General features: G+C 36.6%; 1 protein-coding gene across 6 annotated transcripts; it reads left to right on the plus strand.

Annotated features, from left to right (window-relative positions):
* The first annotated feature begins 779 nt into the window (after positions 1 to 779).
* LOC122537562 lies at positions 780 to 16,065 on the plus strand. Of its 6 annotated transcripts, none has more exons than XM_043670812.1 (5): positions 780 to 870; positions 924 to 1,153; positions 7,732 to 7,776; positions 9,251 to 9,481; positions 11,710 to 16,065. In XM_043670812.1, the coding sequence occupies exons 2-5, from the start codon at positions 1,006 to 1,008 to the stop codon at positions 15,807 to 15,809; spliced, it is 4,524 nt and encodes a 1,507-aa protein (XP_043526747.1). In that variant the 5' UTR covers positions 780 to 870; positions 924 to 1,005; the 3' UTR covers positions 15,810 to 16,065. The 6 variants fall into 6 exon arrangements, with proteins under 6 accessions (XP_043526747.1, XP_043526748.1, XP_043526746.1 ...); XM_043670811.1 differs by lacking the exons at positions 780 to 870; positions 924 to 1,153 and adding an exon at positions 6,268 to 6,545 and having other exon boundaries at positions 7,732 to 7,843; positions 11,710 to 13,476; positions 13,543 to 16,065; XM_043670809.1 differs by lacking the exons at positions 780 to 870; positions 924 to 1,153 and adding an exon at positions 6,270 to 6,545 and having other exon boundaries at positions 7,732 to 7,843; positions 11,710 to 14,792; positions 14,823 to 16,065.
* The last annotated feature ends 2,740 nt before the right edge of the window (positions 16,066 to 18,805 follow it).

Raw genomic sequence — 18,805 nt, forward strand, 5'->3', positions numbered from 1 at the left:
GGTAAAAACAATATTTCCAATTAACTATTTACTAATTTATTATCATTATGTTTATATTCATGCTATATCTATTTATTTATCATAAAGCTAATTAGTATATATAATTTCTAGAACACTATCATAACCAAAATTTTATTTTATATATGAATTACATATGAATTTATATTTGAATTTTATTGCTTCATAAAAACAATAAAATTCAATCTTATTCATATAAATAATAATAACTCTTTTACCGTTCGTCATATTTCACAAAAAAAAAAAAAAAAATAGAATTAAAAATAAAAAAGTTCTCGTCAGTGCGCATCGATCTAAAAATATTACAAATTACAAAGTAAAAGTAAAAATTCAACGATCACAGCAAGACTGAATAAAATTTCACCTCAATCTCTCCTCGACCATCAATTCTTTTCTCAAACATTAAAATCTCAAATATTTATAACAATGAGAAACAAGAAGAAAGAAAACAGAATTCAGCACACAAACCGATCACTATCATCGCTCTAGTAACGATACTTCCAATCGACTCGTAGAAACTCGTCAGCGTCGACAAGCTCTCGGCACCGAACTCTCACCTGACTCACATCCTCCGCTCCGCAATAAAAGCAACCCACGGAATGCTGGTCAACGGAGTTACTGGAACGTAAAATCCCGGATACGGGCTACCGTTTTTCATTCATACGGCCACGGCCAAGTGTCCACTCGCCGCTGGTAGCGAGCACACGGTGCCCGACGTTCGAAGCCAAAGAGGAGGATCGTCGGTGTGTTTTGCGCCAAGAAGATGGGCCATTGGTAGTGCCGGTGTATCCGTGTCCGGTACCGGAAGCGTGCACCTCGATCGAATCGTCACGACGCGTACGCGATAGCGAGGTATGCGTCCAGGCTGGTCCATAGTGCCGGCAATAACTCGCCAGCTATTTCAGGAGGTCTAATTCGAGCCGGGTGACGGTAAGCTTTTAACGGCAGCGCTGCTAGCATCATCCACCGTCGTTACTGCCACCACCTATGGCACATCCACCACCACTACCACTGCCGAAGACGACGATAACCACCGGAACGAAGAGTCTGGTGGCAGAGAGGCTGGTGCTCGCGCAGTCTCCCGTGCACGTAGTTCCCCAATACACCACCGACACTGCTCCTCTGATCCTTCAAGGTAAACTATGTATCTCGTTCTCTTTCTTTTTTATATTACATTGGTTAAGCAATAGGCTAGACTGCATGGGGGATTACCGTTGTGGTTGTCTGGGTATTTTTTTTTTTAGTGGATTGAAAGTTAACGGTGTCAATGGGTATTATGGGTGAAGTATCGTTTGTTTTGGAAATTAAGAAAAGGAATATAGCTTTTGTGAAAGTAGTGAACGTTTTATGAAACAGTAGATTTAAGAAAAAGAATTATCAGGTATTATATACTGTAAAGTATTAGATGAAAAGTAACAAAGTTTGCAAGTGGTTATAACTAATAACTTATAAATAATATTGTGTTACTATTTTGGTGAACTACAGTTACAGTTAATCAAATATTAAGTTATTGAATGTTCTCTATAATCTAGACAAATTATTCAAAAAAACAACCACGTGTTGAAAGGTATGATATCACTATTAGCGGCATTAAGAAATTTTAGACAAACAATTAACACTGTAACGAAAGTTGGCTATCATGATTACATTAGTATAAATCCGAAAATGTACATAGAAGTTGTAAAGCACTTATTGTATATTTCACAGAGATCATAAAAGTACTTAGGCAGTCAAGTACCAATTATATTAATAAACTTCCATATTCGGTGGGATCATTTTTAATACATATTGTACGTATGAAATAACTGTTCATTATTCGTTCTTAAATTTTTACGAAATATATATTTATAACCAGGAAACTGGTTTTAAATTTAAACAATATAATCATGACAGTCGTATCTCACTGCAGTATTAATAAAATTCTAAAATACATACAATACATATTTATAAACATGTCCTGCAATAAACATTCAAATTCAAACACTTTCGCGAGCCAAATTTTTATAAGTGTTTTCTGTCTTCGTAAACTCTGTTGGCGTATAGTTCATTATCTTCGTACGTTCTTCGACGTCTTTCTCGATCTTTTGAAATTGTCGAGCTTTCTTCTCTCTGTTCACTCATTGAAGAATGAAACATCAAAGATAAACAATATTTAATTCAGCAACAAGTGCATTATAAAATCAAACTATCAGAAGAGGGGACGATTCGAATGAAGGGGATTGGTAATTGAAAAATAAGTAGTTTTAACGTGGAAGAAGAGAAACTGCCAAAACGGACTCGTCATCGCATTGATAGCTACGATTAAGTTGTGCTACGACGATCGAAGATCGTTGGACCTATGCCTCTTAAGCCAACTCGATTCATGTACATCGCCAAAATCGGTCAGCTTTCGAGCAACAAACTGCTCACTTGGCAGACGTCCACGAGGAACGTGTGGACTGCGATCGCTTCGAATTTGATCGCCTCGTATCTCACGCGTTTCGGGACGGGAAGGTCGTTAGATACACAGATGCGTATTTTGGTACAATACGGTAGAACGTTTCAGTAAACGCCTGATTAATTATAACAACGCCGCGGTAATATAATAATTTTGCGAAGTTACTCTGAACTTTGTTTCATGACCCACTGAGAACACTTGTCTTTTTGAGATTCTCTCTTGCAAAACAAATGGTAATTGTCTGATTGCTAATAAAATTATTATAGATGGAAGAAGCGATATAGTGATGTGAGACGAATAAGTATATGAGGCCGACGGCTAAAGTTTTATAATTTTAATAATTAATTCGCGATCAACTGAAAAATAATCCTTTCGTTGCGATGTGTTTGTAAAAAACTTCGAGTAGAAATTTCTCCCTACTTCCTAAATAAATATCATGGTGATTACACTGTACTTTGAATATATTTACGCACTTCTGCAATTTTCAGTTTTCTACAAAATTTGTTTTCAGTTTATATTCTGAGATTTATAATTTCATCGATAAATGATGATAGAAATTGATTACAAAAATTTGCGATTACATCAATTGATAATTCCACTTAACTTATTGTAGTGTAATACAGTAATTTGTCACTAGATTGCAGATTTTTATGCGTTTATGGGAAATTCAAAAGTGCAGGAACGTACAAAATGCACGCGTGAGTTATCACATTAAAATTCGCAAATAAAACAAATGAATCTGGAATAAAAATCCACAGTTCGTTAGTAATAATGTTACTTCAACTTGAAAGCAAATGCTTGGGATTTCATAATGGCAATAATATTAAAGAAACAGAATTCGAAAATTACAAATTAATTGAAAAAAAATTATATGATGCGACACAATGTAACTAAAAAAAGAAAAAAGTAAATAAAATAGTTATAGCAGAAATAATAAATAGTAATAATAGAACAGAAAATAAGAAAGATTCGAACTTTATTTTAAGATCTCACTAAATCTTCTTCCGTCTATCGTACATCTTCCAAATTGACAAATGAAAGAGATAGATGATGAATCGAAGCGAGGAAATATTGTAAAAAAAGCCAAGGGAGGGAGGGAACGAGACTACGTCTACCACGGTGAAACGCTTCTCGGAACTATTTATAAAGCACACGGCCTCGTGGTAGAACGCGGTTGCCTATCATGGTCGTCCCGCGTGCAAAGCAAACTGACCGGAACTTTCGCCCGCTTTCTCACCCTCGATCATCACCAGCCTTTTGCAAACTTGATCTCTGCAACTGACGTGCGTTTCTGTCGATTATCGAGAATTCTTGCCGAGTAACGTCTTTGCCTCGAGAGTCATTGACACGACCTTTTTTCTTCGCAGCTTCCACCGTACTTCAGGAACGTACTTATAAATATATGTATGGACACGTCGGAATGTCAGAAGCTAGACGAACAAGAAATTTTACGTAGGTTTTTCGTTGATTGGAAAGTTTGTGTGCCAATAATAACTGAATCGTCAAAGATGAAAAAAATTGTAGATATTTTAAATTTGGTGAAGAAAGATCGTGTAGCAATCCACTTGGACTTATTGTGAAGCATAAATCCTCCACTTTGACACTCGTGAGTTCGTTTCTTTTTTTTTTTTTTTTCCAAGGTTGTTCTTACGTCGTGTAGCAGGTGAAAAAGTAAAGATAATTTATTTTCGAGAATTGTCGAAATTCAAACGTTGAACAATATTTTTCGTGACTAAATCCACTATTCTCTCTTTACAACTTCTTGTACGATCTTTCTCTATTATTTTACTATTTTATTGAACTTTGAAGATTAAAGTTAAACAACAAAACTTTAAGATTTCTTTGGATTTTCATCGTTTGATCGTAATATTGAAAGTTCGATAAAATGATGAGAAAATTAAATAATCGAGCAATAAGTTTTAAGAGATTGTAAAGGAGAGGCGTCAATCTTTAAAATCGTAGTGAAACAAATTTCCTTCTCTAGAGTCAAAAAGATTTATTAAAATAATAGAAATTTTATAGAAACACGTTAAAAATCTTCCACAATATAAGGAAAGAAACAGTTTATTGTGGTATTATAGATATTAGTACTGTTATAGAATATAGTACTATTATAGAATAGTATTATATATAATAGAATAGAATATATTATAGAATAGTATTATAGAATAGTATTATTAGTATAATAGTATTTATTATATTATAGAATAGTATTATAATAGAATAGAATATATTATAGAATAGTATTATAGAATAGTATTATTAGTATAATATTATTTATTATATTATAGAATAGTATTATAATAGAATAGAATATATTATAGAATAGTATTATATATAATAGAATATAGTATTATAGAATAGTATTATAGTATTATAGAATAGTACTATATATTTTACTATTATAGAATAGAATTATATATTTTATATAGTACTGTTGTAGAATAGTACTATATATTTTACTATTATAGAATAGAACTATATATTTTATATGGTACTATTATAGAACTATAGATTTTTTTACATTGTTAAATTTCTCAAAAAATGCGGAAATACCTCGATGTAACTATAACAATTCATTTTACAATTATACGCAATTATCCGTGGAATTTCACAAGGTCTATAGATAGAAATTTGTCATACGAAGGAACAATAGGTATAGAAAGCATAGAAAGCTCGTTCGTTCCTTAAAATACACCTTATGATCACGTTTCTCAGTGCCTTTGTTACTATTCTAAGGCATTAACACGAGAATCGTTCGTAAGTGAGTGAAAACGCTTCAATGAGTGATTGAAATGACGTTTAACAGGAATAACACGCATACTTTGCAGCTTTTGCGTTAAAGAATTGAATGAGAAAACGCTCCTTAGATTGCGCAAACTGCACGTGGAAACATTTGTTATAGTGTACGAAGCAACAACTCGGATGTTTGTTCAACTCGAGTTCTAAAAGATTCGCGTTGATATGAGCTTGAATGAAAACTGAAGCACTTTTTTTATTTCCATCGATCCTTCGTTCTTGAGAATTCTTCTTTTGCGTGTATGTAAAAATTCGTCGTCGCTTTCATCAATTAGCATCAATCGTTTCTATTTATACTTATTAACATTAGATTATATTTATATTCATTTATATTTATATTTATGTTTATTTATATTAGCCTCTTTGTCTCTACAATGTGTTCTGTTAATTCACAATCAGTAATATCTAAATTTTCCTTGTGATATTCTCCAAAATAAGTAATTAATACCTATTAGTTACAAATATCAGAAGTATCATTTTCATCGTCTAATTGTAATAAGTACTCCACTCTCAACATTTTATTTTATTTATTTTATTTCACATCCTTGAATTTCCAATTCAGTTTCCTGTGTGTACTTACCATCCTTGTTCAAAAATCTTTGGACAGTTATTATTACATCTATTTCGAAAAAAAAAAAAAAATTATATTATACTACATTTTAACAGTTGACTAACTTTGATAAAAAAAAAGTGCATGTCACATCAACGTATACAATTTCTAATAAATAATAGAACCAATAGTAATCACTGATCTAACGAAGAATCGTATTTGTCAACAGTGGTAAGAAACACTCGTAGAGAATAGTGTTAAGGTTGAGGGATAATCGGCGAATCACGGTTCCAAGTAATCGTGGTATATTGTATCGGGAGCGTAGCTTGCATAGAGGATCGGGCACTTCCTAATTTCCGTATGCGCGAAAACGGGTCAAAGTTATTTTCGCGCGAGGCCTGCCGTGTCCGAAACAGCCGCCAACGCTTGCCCGCCATCGAGAAATGCACCAGGCTAGACCTAGAGTCGTTCATTTCACGTTCTGGACCTGGATCGGTGATCCGCGCGCGCTCTCGGCTTTTCGCGGAAACGCTCTTGCATTTGAGAATCCTGAAAACGCGTGCTCGGCCGCTCTCTGTTACCCGCGTCAACTTAAATACCGCGCGTCCGATGAAAGTGGCTCAATGTCGCGGTGAAATAAGAACCCAGGGAAATAAGGACCGAGAAGTGACGAACTCTTCGCTTTTTCTGCTGTCTTCTGTCTTTTGTTGCTGCCGTGAAGAAAAGTCGAAGAAGAACGAGGTAATTGAGAAACAAATGTTGTGAATTATTATAGCAACATTTGTGTTTTGGGCTTGAAATGATCGAAATGACGACGATTTTGAAAATTTTTTTATAAAACGACGCATCAGACGATTAGTGTGTCAATTTTTATCCATTTGTTAATAAAGTTTGAAAAAATGCAAAATAAGAAGTACTTTTTTAATAGGCAAAATAATTTTTCGTTCGAGTTTCACTTTTCTAATTCTAATTGTAAATATCCGCGATCTAATGAAGATTAATTAGGTAATTAGGAGAGAAGAAAGGTGGAACGCGAAGAAGTTGGAAAAGGTACGAAGCAAAATTGGGAAAGTTTGTTTGAGTAGAAATAGATCATTTCACAATGTTGTGAAACTGGGACAAGAGTGGTGAAAATTTCTGTAATAATATAGGACCGCATCGTGATAATGATAATAAACATTGAAAGAGGGAAGATTTTGAAAAGTTTGTTTATACTGTTGAAATTCTCTCAGTGTGAAAAAAGGAATTAACAGTGAAAAGTTGTTTAAGACAAAAACAGATTAATATTGTGACTAGGTAAGGAAAGATACAAATTTCTGTTTCTAACGGTGGAGCGGAACGAGATAGTGGTGAAATTAGGCAAAAAGTTAGATTAAGGTCGTAATAACAGCGTGATTGATGAACAAAAAGTGAAAACTTCTTTTATTAACGAAAAAAAAAATTAGAAAGTAACAAAGTAGAAAATTTATTAAACCAAATAAAAATTAAGATTCTAACGCGTTGAATAAATGTGAGACAAATCTGAAAAAAATAAATTATTATCAGTGTTATAAATTATCATCAAATATTATTGAAAAGACAAGTAGAAATAAGTCGAGAAAAATTAGAAAGATCATTGATTATCATTGACTGTCTACGGACAATTTGGAAAAATATTAAAAAGATCCAAAGTAGAATATCAATTATGATTAGACGAAGCAAAAATTGGCGGTCTATTAATAATAGAATAAACAAGATAAAAATAGCAGAAAAAGACGCAGATTCTTTTTTGTGAAAAAAATCTAAAAAATCTAGAAAAAGGATGAAATCTTTTTGCTTGTTTCTTTCGTTTCGTTTGTTATTTCGTCGATTTAATTTTACTGGCGTTTGTAATATCTTACGAATATCGACAGCTTGCTGATGGACGATGTTTGCTTTGGATTTTCAGGCGGCCAGTCGAAGATCCAGAGGATCAAAATGTCGGAGGCGGAAGGTGAGGTCTTCTTTACGAGCTGGCGTCACGATCTTCTTTGAATATCTTTGGCCTACGATTATTACGAGTATCGTATGAGTATAGATAATGAACGAGCGAGATTGGTCCACACAGGGAAAAATGTACGATCGATCGTGGTTGTTGAACAAATACGAAACGGCGTACGATTGCCGTTTTTTTTTTTCTTGCAAAGCGTAACATCATTAACGAAAAATACTGTTTCTTCTTTTTTTCTCTCTCTTTCTCTTTCTGTCTCTCTTCTTTGAAGTCTGGCACACTCTGTTTTCCAATTGATCGCATTGAATAAATTGAACGAAGATGTTCTATGCACGTGACTACTAAAAAAAAAAAAAAAAAAAAAAAAAAAAAAAAAATGAGAAAAATAAAAAAAAAAAAAAAAAAAACAAAAAAAAGAAATGAGAGAAATTAAATAAAATAAAATGCGTACATCTTTCTGCGATGTAACCATTGCTGTGTTTTCTGTTGCATTAACCTTTTGGCAGAGAAAAAAATTGGGACGTCAAGTATTTAGTAATATCATAATAGTAATCGCAATATACTATGATAAATTTCTTTTGGTCTCTTAATTTTTACTTCTTACAAATGTATATAGAATTTGAATTACACGTGTTGTTGTAACGATTTAAGATTTTCTAATTCTTCATCGTTCTGTCAAAGGGTTAAATTACGTGTGGCATAAAAAAAAGAGAAATATTCATCAGCGTTTCTTACTAAACAATCTTGTCGATCAGTATAATCGATCGTATTTAAAGCGTACGAATGATCGAAACAAAGAGTCAACGATTGTATTAATTATTATTGACATCAATCACTAGAATGCTTACGTTTTCTCAAACATCAGCTGGGTTTAGTCTCATTGCTAGAACTATTAAACTTATATCGAAATGAGTTTTATAGTTAAAATAATAATAATAATAATAATACTTATTACACAGTTAACAATAAGCTTTTGACAAAGAAAGAATTACATATTAATATAAATTACTTATAATAATATTAATATATAAACAGATATTCATAATAATAATATTAATATTAATATAAACAGTAATAATAATAATAATATTAATATATTTATATATAATAATAATAATATTAATATATAAACAGATATTCAAGAAGAATAACATTTTTTTCATTTAACACTTCATTTCTCCATATAAAATCACCTTCTTTCTGGTTGTATCATACAAACTGCAATACCATATATACGTAAAATACGTATAAAAACAGGTTAAATGTATATTACAAAGCAGTATATACATATACGTATAATATCACATATCCTTCACTGCGATATTCTAGCAATCTATCACTACATATCTCGTACTACAATACTCTACTAATCTGTTGTTATAAATTAAACAACTGGCAGCTCAAGTGTTAATTAAAAGCCGCTTGATTCTCTCCACTCTCTCAAGTTCCACTTAAGCATCATGAAATCCTTTTGCAGATGTTCAAACCGTCGTGGAGAACCATGATTTCCAGAGTATCGTCGAGGGCGGAAGCGGAAGATCGAGCATCGTGGAATATTTAGACACCTACGATGTCCCAAAGAAAATCGTGAGAGAATATTCGGAAGAGACGAAGGAGGAATCGTTCAGAGAGGAAAAGGAGAAGGAGACGTACGCGGAGGACGAGAGGAAATCGATCGAAACAGAGAAGAAAGAGGCCGTACAAATAGGTTCGTGACGCACGGTAATTCGAGGATAGATGGATCACCTGTTTCGAGTCGAACAAATCTAGTTAAGCACAGTTTTCGTAGTGTTAATTGCTCGTGAACTGATACGCAAAACAATTTTGAGGATCGTTGAATCCGTCCTGGATTTGGCCTGTTATTTTTGGGCTGAATCATCGGGCAACTTCGATTTAACAAACTTATATAACTGTTGTTTTCTATTGATCGTTGTAACAGAGGGAGTACTACGTTGCGATTTGGACGAATCGACTCGAAAAATTCACGACTGTGTTTAACCACTTAACACGCGTTTAGAGATGAATTAGTTTATTTCAATTGGATTATTTCATTTGTTTATCCTCGTGAGCACAAAGTTATATTATACTTGGAAATTTTTAGTATTATTTCTGATTGAATTTTCATTGTAATTATTTTTAATATTTGTGATAGTTAGTTATTGAAAAGAAGTTTAACTATTATCCATTAATGTTAAGCGGTTAAATATTATTGGATGCAATACTGTTCATAAGAATCAGGATAAGTTGTTTCTTAACTAATCTGATTGTAACTTTATTAAAAAAATTTTCATAAATTATGGAAATTAACAGTTCAATAGTTTTTTATCGTCTTTACCTTTTAGAAGTAGCAAATCATAAATTAAATCTTTCTTATCATAAATAAAATCTTATTAAATCTTAAAAACAGACAACCTATCCGGATACTTTTGAACAGTATTGCGTACACATATGAAAGAAGGATAACCACCATTTTATATTAATCACTATACTATGGACAGTATTATAATACGTAGAATCTACAAAAAACTTCTTAAACCGACCCAATGAATTTACAAACTCAATTAAACCAATATCAGAAAATATTGTTACCCTAACGAGAATCAAGATTTAACTCCACTTTCTCAGTTACCAGTTAAGAAGAAACCCTACTAACGTTATCCATGAAATTGATAGTAGTAACGAAGAGGTTGATCCATCTGGCTCCTTACCAAAGAAGCTAACCACGAGTAAGAGCTAACCACTCATGAGCAAAAGACCTATCCTCCTCACACGAATCAACTCGATAAACCTTTACTGTGCGTAAAGAAAACGTTTCAAACGAGAAAGAGAAACGTGGAGAAGAATTGAAACGACGGAATATCAAAACTAGTTCGAATTTCGAATTAGCTACTCGTGCGTCTCGCGGCTCTCTCTTTCTCTCTCTCTCTCTCTCTCTCTCTCTCTCTCTCCTCCCGGTGGGAAGAGGTCCGCGAGGCGTTGAACGAGCGACCGAAAATAAATCCCCGCGGAGAATCCCGTAGCTTTTAAATAAAGCGAGCGCGCGACTGCCGGTCAAGCTGAGCGGCAGCTCTCCTCGCGAAAACGCGTTTCACGCGTTCCTCTTCCGTCTCGAGCCAACGCACGCCGACTTATTCCACTTCCATACGACTCTCGACTCTCGAAAAAGAAAAAAAGAGAAACACGCAGCGTAGTCTAGTTAGAAGAATAATGAAAAGCGACGCAAGCATGAAAGATGCGGCACAGAAATCAAGGAGAGAAAGATGAATGTAGATCTTCCTCGTGTGTCGTGCCGAATAAGTAAATAATTGGAGCGAGAAAAATAGATCTGCGCTCGTGTATCGTTAAAACGAATGGTAGAGAGACGAGGAAAATAGATGTTTTTTTCGTATATCTCGCTACCTCGTGTACTTTGGTACACGAAGAGCCAATGACGAGAAATTTGCGTCGAAAACGAAAGCGAATGATAAATTTCTCCTTGTGAAATGAAAAGATCAAAATCGATGTGTCGTGAAAAAAGAAAAGTACAAGGGGATAAATTTTTCCCTCGTGTCTCACGCATCTTCAGAAAATTTAAAAGTACGAAAGACTCAAAACCGCGAACTCCGTATCGTTCTTCCTTCTAAGTAGAAATAAAAATCGAGAAAGAACCAAATACAAAAAAAAAAGAAAAAATACACTTTATTCTTTGTACCATCGTACAAAAATAAAAAACCAAATTAGACCCGACAAAAATATTTTTTTTCTTCATCTGCTATCAAAAAAAAAAAAAAAAAAAAAAGAACATACACACACATTAAAAAGAAATGGAACAAAAAGACGAGAAAACTACCAGATCCTTCGCGTAACTTCGCATCCTCGTGTGTCGTCTCTGCGCTCTGTGTGTGTCCTCAGGTCGTGTCCCGGTTCAACCTCCGTCTCGTGTCGTTTCTTTTTCAGCGAGTTCGAGCACCGTGGACAACGGCAACGAGAAAATCAAGCACGAAGAACCGTCGACGAAAAACCAAGCAACGACAACAGGTACCAACGAGAGCGCGCCAGTCGGCGAGTGGAATTCATTGCCGCAGCTGGTCGACTGTCTACGCGCGGCTCTCGAACGTTCGCTAGGAGAAGGTCGCCGCGAGGACGAGCCGCCGACACTCCCGGAGGACTCTGGCGTCGACTCCGAGGAGGACTTCCGTATTCGTACATCGATGGAACAGGCCCTTGGCAGCTGCAAGGAGCCAGAGTTGAAAAAGGACCTCAAGTTCCTCGAAGACTTGCTGTTGTCCGACATACAGACTGCTCTGTCGCGTCTCCGAGAGACGTTGGAGAAGATCGACGTGAACGTATTGGCGAGACACGGTGCAGCTTCCGATCCTACGAGCAAATTGCAGCTACTAAGACTGGTGTCCAGTTTACTGTCCAGGCTACAGATGCCCGAAGAGGCCAAGGTTCCAGTGCTACCGTCGACGTCCCTCAGCAGAAGACGAAGATTAACCAGGCACACCATTGACGTTTCCGCGGAGGAATTGGCGAAAGCTAGAAAGTGGCTGGAAGAAGAGAGGAACAGCTTGCCTTTGAAGCAGGTTCCGACTGTCGCGAAGGAGCAGGCTGTGTCTGCGGTTGGTGCAGCTGAGAGGAAGCCCGAGGAAATCCGCGACAAGTGCACGAAAGACGCGATAAATCAGAGACAGTTGTTGGAGGATAAGAATAAGGAGATTCGGGAGAGTAATTGTTCGTTTCGTGGGATTCAACAGGTGGATGCAGGCGATGCCAAGGCTGTCGGAGAGTTGAATATGTACCAGGCTCAGTACAGAGCTAACAGTTACCAGGAGAAAGAAAATAACGAGGGTATCGTCGAAGACAGCGAGGAGAGGAGTCGTGTGAGCAAATTGGCGGCTATCCTTCGACAGCGAGCTGAGCTGGCTTCCGGTGAGAAATACGGGCACAGTAATAAATTTGTCGCGAAGAAATCGAAGATAAAGCGAGCGAACACCATCGATATTCCCAGTTACCTGAAGCTTCAAGCTGAGACTCTCGGACGCGAAGGTGCAGGCTGCGTGTCCCTGAGGAAACCGATCAACGTTGGAGACAAGTCGTTCAACTGTGCCAACGTCACAGTGCCCACGTTTCAACCTAAAACGGAGAACGATCGAAAATTCTTGGCATTGATCAACAAAAACAACGAAACGCCGTCGGTCGGGCCGGTGGTACCTTTCAAGACTTTCGGACGCACCATGGACATGTCCTCGTTAACCAACGAAAATTGGAACAGTAAATTTTCCAACATCAAAACGACGTTCGACAAACCGGCGACGAGCGAGGAAAAGGATAATAGGCCTTCTTTAAAGTCTCGGGCCAATAAAATGTTCCCAGCCCAAGGTTACTCCAATTCTACTCCAAACTATTCCAATTATTCCGCGCCAAATCCCCAAACGAAGATGGAGTCGACGACAGGTTTCAGACACGCTCCTTCGTCCCCTTTCCGTAAAATAGAGAAGTCTTCTCCAGGATCGCCGTCCAAGGTTCCACCGTCTTATCACTGGCCGAAGAATGCCCCGGTGCCAACGAACACGTTGAAAGAGAAGGCTAGAATGATGTTCGACAAGGAAACGACGCAACAGCCGGCGAAATCTTTCAGAGCCAACTACGAGAAGCCTGGTTTCCCCCGGCCGCCGTGGATAGAACACGAGAACAGAGCCAACAACACGGTCACGGAGAACGGTAAAATAGACTATAAATCGTTTTGTAAGCAGTTCGCTCCTTTTGTTGGGAAAGCTTCTTCCATAGAGTCGAGGAAATTGGACGAGCAACGTCAACGAGAGCTGGCTCAACGAGACAGAGTTGCTGGAGTGGTGGATGGTAAGATATCCTTCAAACTGGTTCCAGACAAACGTGTTGCTCAGACTCAACAGTATCCTCCTGTGGAGCGTCGAGAGTCGAAGGAGAAGTTTGAAATGATGAAAGGACGAGAATATGGCGAGAATAATTTCGCTGACACCACGTTGAGAGGTAGCTCTTCCGTGGCTGTGCAAACTGGAATTAACGAGAAGCATCAGGACGAGGGGAGGTCCTTCAGAGTAGCGCCTAGAATCGCTAAGGGTTCGAACTTGGTTTGCAGTAACGCTGCTGTGCAAACGTCCAATGAATTGGACAGACCAACGATATCGGTGAATGACGTGGAAAGTGGAAAACAGTGGAAACCTTTGTATCGTGAACAGTCGGACTCTGATCAAACAACATCCGAGGATCGTCAAAGGTTCGTTCTGGATCATAATCAAAATTATCACACTCTGTCCACTGATTCTGAGTTCAATAATCCTGTAGTAGTTACCGACTATCCTGTGGTAGATCAGGCCGCGAACGGTGAACAAGATTTCAGAGAGACTGTGCCTTTTCAGGGAACGCAGAATTATCAGGAACAATTGTCTGAAAAAGTTCCTGCGAAGAGCCACGAGCTTGAAACTAACCAAGAATACTCTTCTCCTTTCGTTTCCCCTGTTTTGTCCAATTGCAATCAGGCGTGCGACGAGGTGTCAGACACGCAGGAACAAAGAGAAGATCTTCAGAAAACACCAGACTGGTCCATAGAAAGCTCAACTTTCCCAGACGATCAGAATATTCAAAATCAGGATATCAGTCCAGAGATTGGAATAGTTACGAGGTATACGTGTGCCATAGCAACAGTCGCATCGTCGACAGACAGTCCCGAGCCTCGATCAGAGGAAGTGGCAATGGATTCGAGGACATCATCGTCCCCTTCGCCTTCGCAGTTTTCTTGGTCCAGGTCTAGACCACCTACCAACGAGACCATTGCTTCGGAGGATGAAATTCGTCGGCATAATTTGTTGCAACAGAGTCTGGTTCGACGTCTACAAAATGAGATTACTTCCTTGAACGATCCACCGCATCAGCCCTCTAATTTCGGGCCGCACCTGACCGTTAGTCAAGCTCAATCTAAGTCATCGAGTCAATCTCCTAGCTCGTTTCACCAGCAACAGAGTTACGGTCAATCAAACACTGAATTAAGTCATCAGCAACAGAGTTACAACCAACCAAATATTCTACCGAGTTATAATCAATCAGATACTGTGTCAGGTCATCAGCAACAAAGTTACAATCAATCAAATATCGTATCAAGTCATCAACAACAGAGTTATAATCAAGCAAGTGTTATTTCAGGTCATCGACAACAGACGAACAAACCGTTAGGTCATCAGCAACCTATAAATCCAACTCAAAATGTTCACCACTCAAAACCAATTTTCAATCAAACTATCCATCAGCAACAAAGTTACAGTCGACCAGCAAATTTCGACCGACCCCCGGGTCCAAGTCGGTTCGCCAAATACCTAGCACCGGTTCCTCAAAAAAAGGTAGAACCATCTCGAGCACATTCACCAGGTCCAACGGCCGTGAACCGAGTAGTTGCGTTAAGAGAAGCCTACGAACAAGCACCAAACTCTCAAACGAAACCAATTCACAAGGAACGTTCGCCAATTCCAAACGGAACGGCGACTATCGACTCCAGCGACGAGTACTTGGTCTCCTGCGCGAATAAACACTCGAGATCCATAGTGCTCTCGAAATCAGAATCCTGGCATCAGTTGGCTCTCTCCAATCGTTATCCCAGGCCATCGAAAATTAACACACCGGCGTCAGCGTCTTCGTTCAGCCAAAATTTAGCATCCTCTCATCCTAAACCACCTAAACCAAGGTCCCCGTCTTCGCAGAAATTAAGGTCCAAACAGTTTGAAGCGTCATCGATGGCAGACAGCGTGAAGAAAATGGAGGACAAGATTAGACAGTATTTCGATCAACCTGGCGAGCACGTAGAAACGAAAGATCCGTTGAGACATAGGAGATCCCCAAGATTTGCGCCTAAAGGAATGGTTGGACTGTCTCGTAGTCGCACTATGCCTGGCCTAACCGATGAGAAATTAACTCTCTTGATACCTGCCCCTCAACAAGTGCCATTGTTAAACGTGAACACCGCGGATGTCGATAAGGTGTTCGACGACTTGTTTGAGGAAGCCACGAGGACGGACAAACAGTAATAAAAGTGGTTTGAGCCTCTTCGTTTGCTCGACGTGATGTATACTCGAGGAATGTATCGCTCGATGAGACTAGAAGATTTGCTTTCATTTCAACGATTCACGGACAACCGACGATGAGAAAATTCTGGATTTGTGATCGTTGACAATTGTACGCGTCCTCCAGTTTTAGGAGAGGATAATCTAGTATCGTGTTCACCTTGAACAATCAATAGCTCGATTTACTCGCGACGTGTCTTTTATATAAATCAACGAATACGAAAACCACCGTGTAAAGGGAGAAACAAGTGACGAATGACGTATAATATTTAATTGATAGAGTTGTTTGTGATAGTAAACATTAAGTGAAGACTTGCAGCTACTGAAGAAAGTTTAAGTGAAGTGAGGAGTAAAGGGAAGAGATCACTTGTACATTGTACAGAAACTTAGAAAAAAAAAAAAAAAATGGAAAAAAAATCATCGAAAGCAGTGGATCTGCATGGGTCTTAACAAAGAAGATCAAGTTCAATATTGATAATTGTACATAACTAATAAACAGCGTTGTGATACAGAGAAAATATTAAACGAAGCTGTCAAAGGAAAGTGAAGGAATAGATCTTCGTACAGGGAGAAGCTTAAAAAAAGAAACCAAGAAGAGGAAAAAGAGAGCAGTGGATTTTAAGAGAAAGAAGATGAGCCATCGTCGAAAGTCGTTCGTCGAGAGGACTGAATGCTAAACTGCGTATTCTTAAAGGGCGCGCGTTCTCCCGCGAAGAAAATTTCCTCTCTTGTTTCTCACGTTCGAAGAAACGGCCCACGTGCGATTTTCAACTCTTGCCTCTTTCACGTTTCGTTCTTTTTCTTTTCTTTTTTTTCCCTCTAATTTCATTTTCTTCTTTCTCTTCTCTTTTCTTTTTCTTGTTCTTCTTCTTTTAATAAGCCTCGAGTCGCGCTGTGCGCGCGAAAACGTTTTGCGGACGGACATTCAGAGTCGCTAGAAGGTCGTGCCAAAGCCCGAATAAAGCAGTGAGTCACAGCCCTTCTTTTGTTGATCCTTTTTTGACGCGCAGTAGCGTGTAGCTTGCACCAGCCGGACTGTGCACGAAGTTTGAATAGTAGCATACTGCGATGAACAAAATTATACGCTAGATTAGCTTCTAGTACGCTAGATTAGTTTCTAGAAGTTTTCGTGTGAATTTGGAAGAGAGCACGATTTTTTATTTAATCTTTCTTGTAAAATACATTATACAGCATTAACTATAAAACTACCATTGAATTTTGATTTATTTTGAAGTTTAATCAAAAATACGTGAAATTAAACATTTATCGCTTTCATAGTTTCATTTCATTGTACTCTAGTTTTACAGAATTGGGATGCAATCAAATAAAATTGGCTGATTTTCAATTTTTCTAAAATAAAATATTGTACTAAATTAGTTCTAGATTGTTGTGAAACAAGAATTAGTTTGCTACTGTACCTCTGTTCTTAAATAAGTATAATTTATCCATTTTGAGGGGGAAAAACATAAATTGTCTCCCTTAGTCTCAGTATAATTTCAAAAATATGATTAATATGTAATATATTAAATTATAATGGTTAACATTATATTATATTATAATAATAATACAATAATATAATAATAAAATATAATATTAAAAGTTTTTGAGTGGTTTTATAGTTATAAAATGCAATGTATAAAAAGTGGGAATTGAAATGAATAGTTGAACAGTTAAAAAAAAGTATTTTAACATGAAATAGCCAAAGAAATGTATAATCTGCATATAATGTTACTAATGCAATTCATAAAACCTGTTTATAAAATATCTTTTACTATTTATTATTTTTACATTGAACCATAACTATTTTACAAAAAAAAAACATTGAATAAAAAATAGTAAGTTTTCTAAATTTACAGGAAGAACTCTAGCTTGTGCTGATAATTTTATTCATTTCTGTATATTAGAACATCTAGGCGCAATAGAATGCGAGAGGGGGATCTTGTCTGAGCATCCAGTTTTACTTCCTTTGATAGATTTTTGTTTCTTGTATGTATTCCACTTACATACTCCTTCGTTGAATATTAATAACTGGCAAGCTGGTTACTGCGTTACCATTTCAGTTGAAGTAAGTTCATAGATCATGAATTTTCACGCAAATATATATTTTTTATGGATTAAATATGAACTGAAGTAGTTATTTGATTAAAAATATTATTTTCAATGCCTTTGTGAAATTTTTCATCAATTTTCTTCTCTTATATTTTGTACAGTATTCTTTGTCACATTCTTTACTACATATTTTTATATAGTGAATTCAACTTCAATTGCTTGGACAATGTCTCCCCATGAAACAAGTGACAACACACACAATCCCGAAGCTGTTTGAAACTAACGAATCTAATTGCAATACAGTCAAGAAGAAATAAATTAAAAGGATCAAATACAAGGCTCCTTAATTTGCGCACTATTTACATTTATACTCTATGATCGATGCTTGGATTCTTGGCAGAAATAGAGAATGATTGCGCACTGATTGCTGCGTTAGCCGATCACTGAATCACGAGAAACATCATACTAAATAGACAAATTAATACACGTCACTCGACATGCTTTCCTTTCTCACTTACTAATTTAATTTATATGTGAATGAATTTCAGTCAGAAATTACTAATAAAAATTCTTTAAAATTTGAAATGAAAACTAAGATTCTATGTTGTGTGTCCACTGAGAATAGTCACGAATCCCGACAATGTAGGACGTTGAAAGAAACGGCAATAAAAACTGAGAGAAGGTATTTTGAGAAATTTAAAGTAATACTTGTAGTTGGCAATTTATGAAACATAATTTCCGTTTCATTTTTTAACTAAAATATATTGCCAAGATATAACTAATGATAGAAGAATGACAAAATAACAAAACAATTATTTATAATATATTACTAGTAAATATATTAACTGTATATATTAAATACAATAATTGTATACGATGTATATACAATTATTATATATTATTATTTATAA

The sequence above is a fragment of the Frieseomelitta varia genome, unplaced genomic scaffold (assembly GCF_011392965.1).
Source record: "Frieseomelitta varia isolate USP_RPSP 00005682 unplaced genomic scaffold, Fvar_1.2 scaffold_914, whole genome shotgun sequence".
Lineage (NCBI taxonomy): Eukaryota > Metazoa > Arthropoda > Insecta > Hymenoptera > Apidae > Frieseomelitta > Frieseomelitta varia.

Coding starts and splice junctions, on each gene's coding strand:
- LOC122537562 (XM_043670808.1), top strand. CDS start 6,414: ATGAAAGTGGCTCAATGTCGCGGTGAAATAAGAACCCAGGGAAATAAG. Junction 7,844..9,250: donor TTGGCCTACGATTATTACGA/GTATCGTATGAG, acceptor ATCCTTTTGCAG/ATGTTCAAACCGTCGTGGAG. Junction 9,482..11,709: donor GAAAGAGGCCGTACAAATAG/GTTCGTGACGCA, acceptor TTTCTTTTTCAG/CGAGTTCGAGCACCGTGGAC.